The sequence below is a fragment of the Trichoplusia ni genome, chromosome 26, assembly GCF_003590095.1.
Source record: "Trichoplusia ni isolate ovarian cell line Hi5 chromosome 26, tn1, whole genome shotgun sequence".
Taxonomy (NCBI): Eukaryota; Metazoa; Arthropoda; class Insecta; order Lepidoptera; family Noctuidae; genus Trichoplusia; species Trichoplusia ni.
Genome location: NC_039503.1, coordinates 3,233,977 through 3,247,358, shown reverse-complemented (window position 1 = coordinate 3,247,358; position 13,382 = coordinate 3,233,977). Strand labels below are relative to the sequence as shown.

The 13,382-nt window shown below is 33.3% G+C and overlaps 1 protein-coding gene across 1 annotated transcript in view; it reads right to left on the bottom strand.

The window, feature by feature from the left end:
- Nucleotides 1–13,382, bottom strand: part of LOC113505540 (protein slit) — a 60,476-nt gene that overhangs the window by 29,078 nt on the left and 18,016 nt on the right. The window contains exons 3-4 of the mRNA XM_026888307.1: nucleotides 11,703–11,774; nucleotides 10,837–10,908 (exon numbers count right to left, since the gene is read on the bottom strand). Coding sequence (XP_026744108.1) covers nucleotides 10,837–10,908; nucleotides 11,703–11,774 — 144 coding nt within the window. The remainder of the gene's footprint in view (nucleotides 1–10,836; nucleotides 10,909–11,702; nucleotides 11,775–13,382) is intronic.

Here is a 13,382-nt window from a genome sequence, read left to right as displayed (position 1 = left end):
ATAGGCGATTGCGGAACAGAGATAAATTAATAATACCACAACCTAATAATGAAATGTATAAAAGAAACATGTATTTTACTAGTATAAAAATTTACAACCACTTGCCCTGTAAAATAAGATCACTTAAGCTAAAGAGTTTTAAGAATGTACTTAAAAGATTTCTAATTGAACATTGTTTCTATGATTTAAAAGAATACTTTGAAGCTAACTTATGAAAACTGGGATGCTGAAATATTAATGTAAGAACATCTTTTTTTGGTACTGCCTATTATTTTAATGTTGTTTTATATCTATAATTCATAAGCTAACATTTTATGTAAGCTAAGTACCCTATTGCATGCCTATGTAGGTAAATTGTGCAGAGCTGTAAACTTATATTAAGACCTTTTAATGTAACCACAATTAATGCAATAAAGATTTATTATTATTATTATTATTATTATTATTATAATAAAAACAAATTACCAGGGGGAAGCAAAATATCATGGCATTTGCAACATTCTGTAGGTATAGCTATTTCTTTCGAATGACATTTGTAACCATGGAAGACATAACATTGTTTTAACAACAAAAATATAGATACAAAAGACTGGAACCGAAAAAAATTAATTGTGTTCAAAATGAGTTTTCTTTAATAAAGAACAATCTAATCGGTTTATCCAGTTTGAAGTTTTTTTTAAGTCCGTTGAAAAGAGGAAGGAAGAGGCATTTGGATGCATGTCACAATTATTAAGTGATGATCAATCTTCGCATTTATAAAGATTGGAATAGATATGAAGTTTGAAAGATAGTTTGGAAACGTGCACCTAGAGTAATCATTGTAAGGTGTAAAAATGCGTGAAACATGGTGTACTTTAAATAAAATTTTTAATCTATATTAACATTATAATCTGAAGAGTTTGTTTCTTTTAACGCACTAATCCTAGGAATTACCGGTTCGATTTGAACAATTCTTAGATTATACTGGCTTTTAAAGTCAGTTATAGCTCCAAAAAATAACTTTCCTTTAAGAAAGTCGGATTAAAGTAGCCAATATCTTAATCCAAAGAGTCAGCTACAACCAAAGCATCTTAAAATTAATATAAATAAAACAAAGTATATACAGTTTCAATCATATAAAGCTGCACAGAAAAATCTAAATATAAGTTATAACAATAATAAATTAGAAGAAGTAGATGCATCAAAGTTTCTGGGTCTAAATATAGATAAACACCTAAATTGGAAATTTCATATAGAAAATTTAAATAAAAAAATTAGAACATATTGCTATACACTACAGATAATAAAAAATACAACTAATATTAAAACAGCACAATCAGCATACTACGCTAAAATTTATTCAATTTTAAATTATGGAGTAATATATTGGGGTAACTCCGTGGATTCTAAAACTACTTTTTTACTTCAAAAAAGGTGTATAAGAATAATTCATAACCTTGATAATGAAACCTCTTGCAGACCGACGTTTAAAAAATATGGATATTTAACATTGACAGGAATATACATTCTCCAAGCAGCTACATTCATTAAATGTAACAGTAATTACTTTCCTGACAAAAACTCTCAAGAATATAATAGGCGATTGCGGAACAGAGATAAATTAATAATACCACAACCTAATAATGAAATGTATAAAAGAAACATGTATTTTACTAGTATAAAAATTTACAACCACTTGCCCTGTAAAATAAGATCACTTAAGCTAAAGAGTTTTAAGAATGTACTTAAAAGATTTCTAATTGAACATTGTTTCTATGATTTAAAAGAATACTTTGAAGCTAACTTATGAAAACTGGGATGCTGAAATATTAATGTAAGAACATCTTTTTTTGGTACTGCCTATTATTTTAATGTTGTTTTATATCTATAATTCATAAGCTAACATTTTATGTAAGCTAAGTACCCTATTGCATGCCTATGTAGGTAAATTGTGCAGAGCTGTAAACTTATATTAAGACCTTTTAATGTAACCACAATTAATGCAATAAAGATTTATTATTATTATTATTATTATTATTATTATAATAAAAACAAATTACCAGGGGGAAGCAAAATATCATGGCATTTGCAACATTCTGTAGGTATAGCTATTTTCTTTTCGAATGACATTTGTAACCATGGAAGACATAACATTGTTTTAACAACAAAAATATAGATACAAAAGACTGGAACCGAAAAAAAATTGTGATTCAAAATTTGTGTTTTTTTTTGCGACCAAATGGCAGTTATTGAACGTTAATTAATGAAAAAGAACAATCTAATCGGTTTATCCAGTTTGAAGTTTTTTTTAAGTCCGTTGAAAAGAGGAAGGAAGAGGCATTTGGATGCATGTCACAATTATTAAGTGATGATCAATCTTCGCATTTATAAAGATTGGAATAGATATGAAGTTTGAAAGATAGTTTGGAAACGTGCACCTAGAGTAATCATTGTAAGGTGTAAAAATGCGTGAAACATGGTGTACTTTAAATAAAATTTTTAATCTATATTAACATTATAATCTGAAGAGTTTGTTTCTTTTAACGCACTAATCCTAGGAATTACCGGTTCGATTTGAACAATTCTTAGATTATACTGGCTTTTAAAGTCAGTTATAGCTCCAAAAAATAACTTTCCTTTAAGAAAGTCGGATTAAAGTAGCCAATATCTTAATCCAAAGAGTCAGCTACAACCAAAGCAAATTTCATCAAAATCGCTCCAGCAATTTAAGCGTGACGATGTAACAAACATACCCACAAACAAACACACACACTTTAGTGATATGGGGTACTTTTGAAGTATAAGGTTTTAATATAAGTATATAAAAACATCTTTTAACACCTATTGCTACTTGTTAAATACATTTTATGGCCCATGGCCCTAGGAGGAAACGGCCACAACTGGGCCAATGTGTAATGAAAAAATTCGATAATAATATCCGTTGAAATAGTCACATACGTATAAATCATGCGCTGTCAGAGCGGTAAGAAACGTGCGCCGGCGCAACACTAGGGATGTGCTCGTTAGATATCGATAAACTATACTATCGATAAAGTAGTGATTGGTTTATTGATTTCGATAAAATAGAATAGATACATTGTATATTTTCTATAAGTCTGATTTACATTTTATTGAATTGATTGCACGGATAGCCGAGTGGATTGGCTGCCACGCCAAACTCACTTTGTTCATCGTGGGTTCAATTCCAATGTAGGACGACAGTTTGTGTGATGACGAATGCTTATCCTGAATCTGTGTATCTTTGTGCATGTAACTTGAATGATTTGGAACCCCTGCGACATAAGGATTAAATTCATTAGGCTGTGAAAAAAACTGTTTTGTAAATGAATATGAAGTGTTTTTTTTTATCTCAGCATTTATACAGTCGAACATGCTATTATTAACCTTATATATTATAAACTTTATGCAGGTATATTATCAATTTATTGAAATACTCTGCATTAGTTTATACACTTGAATTTGAAAAGAGACTGCGACCCCTGAGTTTGTTTCGACTTTTCTTCTTAGAGTAGTCAGCTAGGAAATGTCGACTCCATCGTTCTCAAAAAAGACATGTAAAAGTGATAAAATATCCTATTTGCAGAATAAATAATTTCTTTCATTGTTTATAGGCCTATACTCATATTAAGAACCATTTCGTTTCCTGAAAAACTATGTTTGCTTTACAGTTAGTAAGCATTAGCTGAATGTTAAAAATTAACGAGAGAAGCCGAAGGAAAAGCGAGTGTTCAGTAATATGACTGAAACCCTAACTTAGTTATGAAATTAGGAGTCACTGAAGGGTGAACGGATTTGGTGATTCTTAAGGATTCTTATTATTAAAAATATCTTTATTTCTTAAGTATATAGTTACAGGTATATGCTTTTTTATATATAAATATATTTATAGATTGCTAAACTATCAACTGTGTTACAGTTTCTTAGAAGATTTTGTCAATAAAGTACATTTGTTCATAAAATTAATTTAAATTAGATAAATTGTAGTCTTGAGGTACTTTTTTAAAATTAAACCTATTTTGTCACATTCAAAATGAAGTGATTTTTATCATCTTCCAATGTTTTATCTAACTACACACAAACATTACGTCTTGATATAAGTTTTTGAAACCCTTGTTTCCTTTTCAAATGCAATAAATTCATTCAAATGATCCGTAACAAAGGTCTTAACAATTACAGACACTAGTGCAGCTAGCGACACCTTGAAACCGGTGCGTACGCCACTCGACCACGGAGGTCGTCGAAAACATGAATGAAGAGAAACAAAAACGTGTGATAAAGAGATACATTTATTTTTATTTTCCAGTAGCTCGTCAAAAATAAACCAGCCCATTCAATACACACTCCACCCTACAGCACAATAAAAAATTCCATTCACTTTTGTAATATTTTGACTAAACACAAACAGAAAAACAAACGCTCACAAATCCGTAACATACAACTATAAATTAAGCTTACTCATTCAATAAGCAACGAACGTGACCGAACATAGAACTACTCGTTCATTCTTTATCGATATAAGAGTATCGAGTTAATCCCATCACTAGAGGTTGCCGCACGTTCAACTCTCATTGTTGGTTTGTTAATACCGAGTGATGTAAGGAACGCATCCGGTATGGTTGTAAAGATTTGGTGACAGATCTAATACATATAATAAGATGTTCCCATCTTTATCAATAAGAATATATTGAGACAGAAAATTTTCATTTTAATCCCTACTAATATTATAAATGCGAAAGTAACTCTGTCTGTCTGTTACGCTTTCACGTCTAAACCACTGAACGGATTTTAATGAAATTTGGTACAGAGATAGTGTTGACCTTGAGAAAGAACATAGGATAGTTTGTATCTCGGAGTTTTGAAGAGTTCTCTTGGAAACGCGATATAACCGACCTCGACGCGAACGAAAAGCTAGTAATAATAATAAATGATGATAAATGCTGACAACATCACATACATTGTTCTGAACCCAAAGTAAGTTGCTAAAGCACTTGTGTTATGGAATTCAGATACAACGAAGGTACCACAAACACCCAGACAATGTAGAAATGTGAATTTTTACATTGATCGAACCCGGGACCTCAGAGCTAGCGACACCTTGAAACCGGTGCGTACGCCACTCGACCACGGAGATCATCAGTTAAGTTTAGCCCGTGGTCAAAAACTGCACAAGTTATTCAATCACAGGTTAAGCTACACATGGTACGGTTTGTCCAAAGGTCATCTTTGTCATAACGAGTTCCTCCGTGTTTCGGAAGGCACGTTAAATTGTGGGTCCCAGCTGTTATTTATACATCTTTGACAGTCGTTACATGTAATTAGAAGCTAGAAAGTCTGACAACGGCATCAATTTAAACTGTAAGCCGACCCCAACATAGTTGGGAAAAAGGCTACGATGATGGTGATAACCTCGACTTTAGAAGTCTTATTTTTATTTAAGTCATTATACATTGTAGGGTCTAGCTCCGATGCGAAGTCGACCCCTTTTGCTAAGCCACGCACTGACTATGAGGCATGTGGGAGATGTTGCACGGTAGTTCAGGTTTAGCCAGTAAGAGTCTGACACTACCCAATTCCCACTCCTGGAGTCTTCTTCAAGTCTTGTTTTGCTCATGGACACCCAGCAAGAACAGTGACAAACAAAAAAACTGTCTACTTATTCAATCATCTAATTCAAGAACGTTTGTATTGACCATTTTTACAGGCAAGACAAATAAACTGTATCACTTAATTTCAAATACATTTTGTTTTAACCATACCTAGTCTAACTAAGGTTAAGTTAGCCTCGGGTTTTCGGCATTAGTCATATAGTTTGCATGTAATATCATGAACTCCCGCGGGGGTTAATCGTTGACTCATAATACAACAATTTCTATGTAAGCACTGTCTAGACAATAGAAAGTATTTATTAAATTCCATCAATGCTAATTTTGAAATTATTTGGTAAAAACGCGGTAAAAAGAATAATTTCAGTAAATAATCTAATTAGTGTCAATGTAGAATTTATAATTATACTGGATGCGTATTTTCTAGTTAATTAATTAAATAAAAAACGATTAATTGATTTAATGTTTATTTAACGTCGGTTAAAGGATGTACTGACAAGTGACGTCACAACAAATTTCTTCTTTAAAATATCTGTATTTGTTTGAGTTATAGTGGTTGCTTTACCACGTTCTATTTTTAGTATTTCTTGTACTAGGGACTACCATAATTTATCTGTGAAAATATCAACTGAAAAGACACCACGGTTCATGAGATACAGACTGGTGACGGACGGACAGACAGGTAGATTGGCAGCCAGCGTTGCCTAAGTAATAGGGTTCCGATTTTACCCTTTATAAAATTACAAAAAATCACTTGATTACAGACACTGATCACCCATCTAAAACCCAACCGCGTGTCACCCAACTTAACCTTCACAAATTGCTATAATGACTGTTTCTTCTATAATACGACGTAGTATTAGGTATAATGATATTTTGTAAGAAGCCGTTTTCGCGTCAGGGGGAAGGAGTGTAAGAGGGGGGGGGGGGGTAGGGGGGTGTAGTGTGAACGAAACCTTATAATATACGCATGGCTGAGCCGAAGACGTCTTTGTGTAAGTTCAATGCGGGACAAAATTATTGGGCGCTTTGTAAATAATATTTTTTATATTTTTGTAAGATAATTGGTTAATTTGGTATGATTGTTGATAATTATTTTGATTTGTGTATTTTTGACTGATGCCTTAGGTTTTTAATTTCAATCTTGAAGGAAAAATCCTAATTAAATGGGAAAACTTTAACAATATAATACCTATCTGATTGCTTTTCAGCTATACATATGAATGTAGTTAAATCATTTGAATTAAGTTGTACTATTCTAGAAACTTTTGATTCCACTCACGTCGAAAATTAAATCAAAACACACATACAAAAACGAAACAAATGCATTCGAATCCTCAACTACCAAATTCTTACAACATACTTTCAAACATATTTTTCAATTTCAACCTATACCAACTAAACGAAACAAAATCTTCACTCAAAAAAAATTCCGTCAAAAAAACCGAAAAAATAAAATTAAAAACTACACGTTTTTTCGGCCAGTAGTGTACATTGCATCTTTTATCCTTCGCACGCTTGACTACCGCTGAAAGCTCTTTCAAAGTTGCTCTTTTCAAATGTATAAAAGATATGGGTATCTTTACGCTTGCTTGTATGGTGTAGGCAGAACTCTTTCACGAGAAAATTGGATTAAATTTAGTTTTAATGGCATCCCAGAGGAAATATATGTAGTTTTTGTTTCTAGGGTACCGTATCAAAAGGGTCAAAATGGAAACCTATAATTATGGCACTGCTGAACTGTCTGTCCGTCTGTCACCAGACTGTACCTCACGAACCGTAATAGCTGGTCAATTGAAGTTTTCACAGTTGTGTATTTTTCTTGCTGCTACAAAATAATCATCAAAGTAAAGCAGCATTTTGTTCAGTCATGTATTGGACGGGTGACCATTTATTCGTTGCATAATTGAAGACAGAGCCAGGAATAAAATTAATTCAACATCTTCAACATCACAATCTTGATAATTCAATACGTATAGCCAACATAATCCATTTAAATCGCACATCCGGTCACAAAATGGCGTCCGCATCACATCTTCCGGTAAGAAAACGAAATTAATTCCACACGACGTTTGTGCGTGTTCTAGCATTAATTAATTGTATATCCTCGTTTTTCATTAGGTTATATATTTATGTAATAAGCTCTTATTGTTTATCTTTACCGGCACTATTAGTGACAGACCCCAAATGGTGAAAAACACTACTGGGATAGTACCTAAGTGATATAAGGTCATCATAAGATTCAGTGTGCGCGACGTGTCGCGGGTTCGATCCCCGCGTAAGACAATTATTTGTGTTTTCCCCGAATTCTTTTACTAAGTGTCTTTGAAACTTAAATGTTTCGTAAACCCACGTGACAAAAGGGTTAATTTTATAAATTACCTAATAATGAAATATAATTATTACAATGTGTAAAAATATCAAATTTTATAGAAATCATTCGATGTGTGGAAATTACATTTTGTTTTGACCTGTATTTTCCATACATTTCAGCTATGTAAACAGGGTGGGTGCTTGTAGACATTTACCTAGGATGTCTAGAAGTATTTTTATTATGAACTAAGTTTAAAAGTTAGGTTGAATTCTTATGAAACGATGAGGGTAGTAAAAACTGACCCAATAATAATAATGGGGTCAATTTTAAATATCTCGTATATTTACCTATTTGCAAATTGTTGGAAACTACTTTAAGATACGGCGATAATTACAATATTACTTAGATGTGTTTTTATGCACTTTAACATGTGGCAATTGTATAGTCATATATACAGGGTGTTCTAAAATCCCAAATAAAACTTTATTGAAATATTCTTTTAAAGTTTGAAATGGGATTTTGATGACAAGTACTTAGAAATATTTATTTCAAGGTTTGAGGTTTGCCATAAAGATGTCGCGGCATAATATTACCTATTCAAGTAAGCAAGTAAGCTCAGTTGTGTAAGCAGGGTCCCAATTCTGCTATGAAGGAATGAAATTTGGCTTAAAATTACAATTTTCGTATTATCTTAGGCATTTTTTTACACAATAATTGGAAATTCAGTGCAAGACGGTACACTCAAGGCCAATGCAATTAACCTCCAACGATTGTATTGGCAAAATGCTTAAGAGAATAGGCATAATTTCAAATTTAATCCAATTCATTCATCAGCCATTGTGAAATAGCAGAATAGGGGTCCAAGACACCATTATAAATAAATAAATAAATAAATGCGGACAACATCACATACATTGTTCTGAACCCAAAGTAAGTTGCTAAAGCACTTGTGTTATGGAATTCAGATACAACGAAGGTACCACAAACACCCAGACCCGAGACAATGTACAAATGTGAATTTTTACATTGACCCGACCGGGGATCGAACCCGGGACCTCAGAGCTAGCGACACCTTGAAACCGGTGCGTACGCCACTCGACCACGGAGGTCGTCATTATATCGGCATCCCGCTTACACAGCTGTCTTTCTTCAAAAATAATTGTCGGAAAGGTTGTTCATGAAAACTAAACGTTTTCAAATATATTTTTGTTGTTATCAATGATGTTTAATAACATAAAATTATTGGTGGGTGGGTTTAATAACACCCTATATACAATAAAAGCCTGGTTATTGGGTGGGGTTAGCCCTGCGGCTCGGAAAACACCATGTAGCGAAGCTAATGGGAGAAGCGTTAGATCAAGGGGGATTTTTATGACGATTTTCCAAAAAAATTGTGGGAAATACTTTAACAGTTCAAATTAAGTGTTAAATTAAAGTTCATAGTTTATTAAGTTTAAGAAAAAAAATATTAAGGCAGGCTCTGTATACGGTCAAAGTTCGGTGAAAAATTTCTACTATTATTGTTATTTTAATGGTAAGTCTAAAATCCAGAGTCTTTACAGACGTCTAGGAGGTCTTTATTTATAAGTTGTGGAACTTATGCCCTGACTTTACATCAGAAACTCTTGAAATTATGCGAGATAAAGCAGTTACTACATTGCCTATACCTGCATCTGTCTTTTACTATTCTCAGGATGGTAAGCATTTTTTAAATGGTAGGTGTAGACAAGGTTTTTCTTTATTTTCATTTTTTAAATTATTAATAAACATGACACAGTTTTAACACATATAGTTTTTGTTAGTACTGTGCTTAATTTTATTTATAACACAAAACATACTAATTAATCAATTCAGATCTTCAAAAAATTACGACATATGTGACATCTCCACAAGAAAACCGTCATAAAAATATAACAAAAAATATTATATTATTCAATTTAGTTATAAGCTAGCGGCTTTGGGTGAAAATTAATGGAATTATACAACAAATGGTAGACCCGGTTTTAGGTACAAGCGATGCGGGGCGCGGGGGGACGAGTGCTGGGATCGATCTATTGAGGTCATTCAATCATTCAGTCATTCATCATTCTTTTATTGACATCCATGTACCTATTTGTATCCAATCCTATGCTTATATCATCGTCCTAGCCTTTTCCCAACTATGTTGGGGTCGGCTTCCAGTCTAACAGGATGCAGTTAAGTACCAGTGTTTTACAAGGAGCGACTGCCTATCTGACCTCCTCAACCCAGTTACCTGGGCAACACGATACCTCTTCTCTATATCCCCAATCCCCCAATCCTATATTTATGTGGTGGGCAATAAAGAATATTCTATGTATCTATCATTCATTTACCATTCAATCTTCTATATAATTTGACAGTTCAAGTATTCTATAGCCAAGTGCATGCAATTGTTTTCATTCTTTAATTCATTGAAAATCTTTCATTTGTATATCGTTAAGTTCACAATTTTCTGATATTCTCATGTAGCAGCTAGTAATTCATTAAAAATCAACAATCAATTTCATTTACCTACTTCTCATGCAGTTTTCATTCATAAAGTGATTATTTGTTTTCTTTGATAATAACATCCCACAGCTGGGAAAATGACTTTCATTCTTCTTCCAAACGTCAGTAGCTTTCACGATTTCCAGCCAAGGCTTAATTCTTATTGAAAACACTTTGACTATCTTAACTTTTCAATAAATTAACATCAAAACACATAATCATTTCTTTAAAGAAAAACATTCACTCTCTCCTTCATAAATACTACATTCTATTTCTTACTAACATTGTCCCTACATTTTGTTGACCTCTAGAAGGACCCACAGCACCGTCCTGGATAAGTAAACACCAAGTACCGAAGGGGACCAAGGGACCAACGGGACCACACCATTGGCCTCAAATAGGCCTACTCACAATCGCTGTAGGTGCCTCAACCTCAGAAATAGGCCCTCTGGCAAATGACCGAGACGGTTATTGTTGAGTTTCCTGAAAAACATTACAATATGACAGCGAAACTTGACCTTTTGTTGGGGTTTTAGCCATTTTTAGTCAATAGTTTATATAACTTTGTTTTTTTAGCCAATAGTTTATTTATTTATTTTGCAAGTTAAGTAAAAGGTATACACATTTTAACAAAATGTTCTTTTTATAATAGATTAATTAATAAAATGCAAAAAAGATTTATTTGGTGATCTTCAAAAAATACATAATTTATTGGATGTAAAGGTAAAGAAACGCTGTAACATTCAAAACGACTTCACAAAGTCATATCACACGAAACCACGTAATCAGCTAATCTGATTCGTCATTTCAAATTTGAAACGTTCCATTCTTCTGCACGACATAACATTGTGTGGTTCATTTATTTTAAAATTATATTTTTAATATTGATTCATTTTTAAACTCGGTTTCTGAAAGCAATCATAGTTATGTTATATTATTAATTTTCTATAAAATCTAGCTGTGACTGGTTTTCTTCAAGCACATTTCTTGTCAATAATATCAATTGGAAAGCCTTTCAGAAACCGAACTTTAAAGTCTTTCGTACACAAAAGTACTGCGAGCCAAGAAACTAATCTTACCACGTGACAAAAAAAAATATGTAAAACAAACTAGCAATAAGGTTGACTTTCGTATCTATTCATATACTTTAACAAAGGAAAATCGACCTTATTGTTCATTGGCAGGCGTTTGATTTTCAACCTTAAGTGGTAGACCAATTTTTTAACTTGCTGTAAATATTGTTTTTCTTTATGTGCTAATTAAATAATTATACTTACAATCGTTCCAAAGCATTTAGCTCCAGGAAGGCGTCTCTTTCAATGGTGTGTATTAGATTTTCTGATAGTTGTCTGAAATGAAAAATAATATTACATATTAAAAGCCAAAATGCTTTACAATGTTTCCTCATTGTTTGAAGAGCAGGGCCTTCTACCATAGGCAAATATGTTTACTAAAAAAGAGGTCTCTTCGTAAGGCTGACTGTAAAAGGGTTATTGAAGGTAGCTATTTAGTAGGTTTACAAAAAAAACAATAGCTATCGGAACAGTAGAACTAAAAGCTAAAAAAACACCAAGTATACACTTAGATTTGAAATTTGTCACAATGTTTTTAGAGGTTCAGACACAAGCCCTTTAAATTAGCATCGATATGAATGGCCTGTGACACAATTCAAAATCCGCCATTTTGTGACAGCGTCAATTTTGAAGCAATTGACATTAAACATAGCAAATAACAGTTCGGACTAATTCAACTTTGAAACAAAAAAAATCTAAATCGATTCATCCGTACGAGAGTTGCGATGGCACAGACAAACATATTTCACACCCTCGTTTTTGAGAGTTAGAAAAATATCATGCCAAATAGAGTTAGAAAAATATCAAATATCAAGCATAATTACTGCTTTCTTGTACTGTTAAGCTAGATTTTGAGATGAGAAGAGCTTTAAGTCAGAGTAAAGATAAATATTTGGTAAGCGCCTACGGAGTTTGAGCGTCGATTTATTCCGTTGCTAATAATCTCATTACAGCCTTAACGTTTTTGTTTATTTTGTTCAAAATTGCCTTTTCATGAGACCCTATTTGAAAATATAAATAGATATCTTATGTATTATTATTAATTTCCTTAGTAGGTAAATAGGTTTTATATAAATCACAGTATGGCTGTGCTATAACTGCATAAGTGAATCGATCACAGGTTAAGCTATGTTTGACGCGGTCGGTCCGTAGATGGGTGACCATCTTTGTCATAGCGAGTTCCTCCGTGTTTCGGAAGGCACGTTAAATTGTGGGTCCCGGCTGTTATACCTACATCTTTGACTGTCGTTACAGGTAGTCAGAAGCTTGAAAAAGTTTGACAGCCAATCTAACCAAGGGGTGTCGTGTTGCCCAGGTAACTGGGTTGAGGAGGTCAGATAGGCAGTCGCTCCTTGTAAAACACTGGTACTTAGCTGAAACCGGTTGGACTGGTAGCCGACCCCAACATAGTTGGGAAAAGGCTAGGCCGATGATAAATCACAGTATGTAATAGTATGTATGTATGATTAGAACAATGTAGTGTATTAGATCTCTGCATTACCCTGTGGTTGACTGGTTGAGAGTGCCTCAGGCATTAAGTCCGACATTGTAATTTTTTTTTAATGTATAAAAATTAATAAAATATAAATTATCTGAGCTATTAGATGATCGCTTAGTTTCAGAAAGCTTCTTGTTATCGTACAGTTGACTGACCCCCTGGTGTCAGAGTGTACCCCGCCCGTAGTCCTCTGACGTGACGCGACACACACTTGAAACATTCTCAGGTGTGTCGCGCCTCACCATGTTTTCCTTCACCGTTTTCAGCAAGTGATAATTTTACTAAACTTTGTAATATGGACATGAATTTCAAAAGACACAGTGCGTGCCGGGATGTGAACATACGATCTATAAAATGGCAGTTTGACAGTCATTCCACTAGACTAG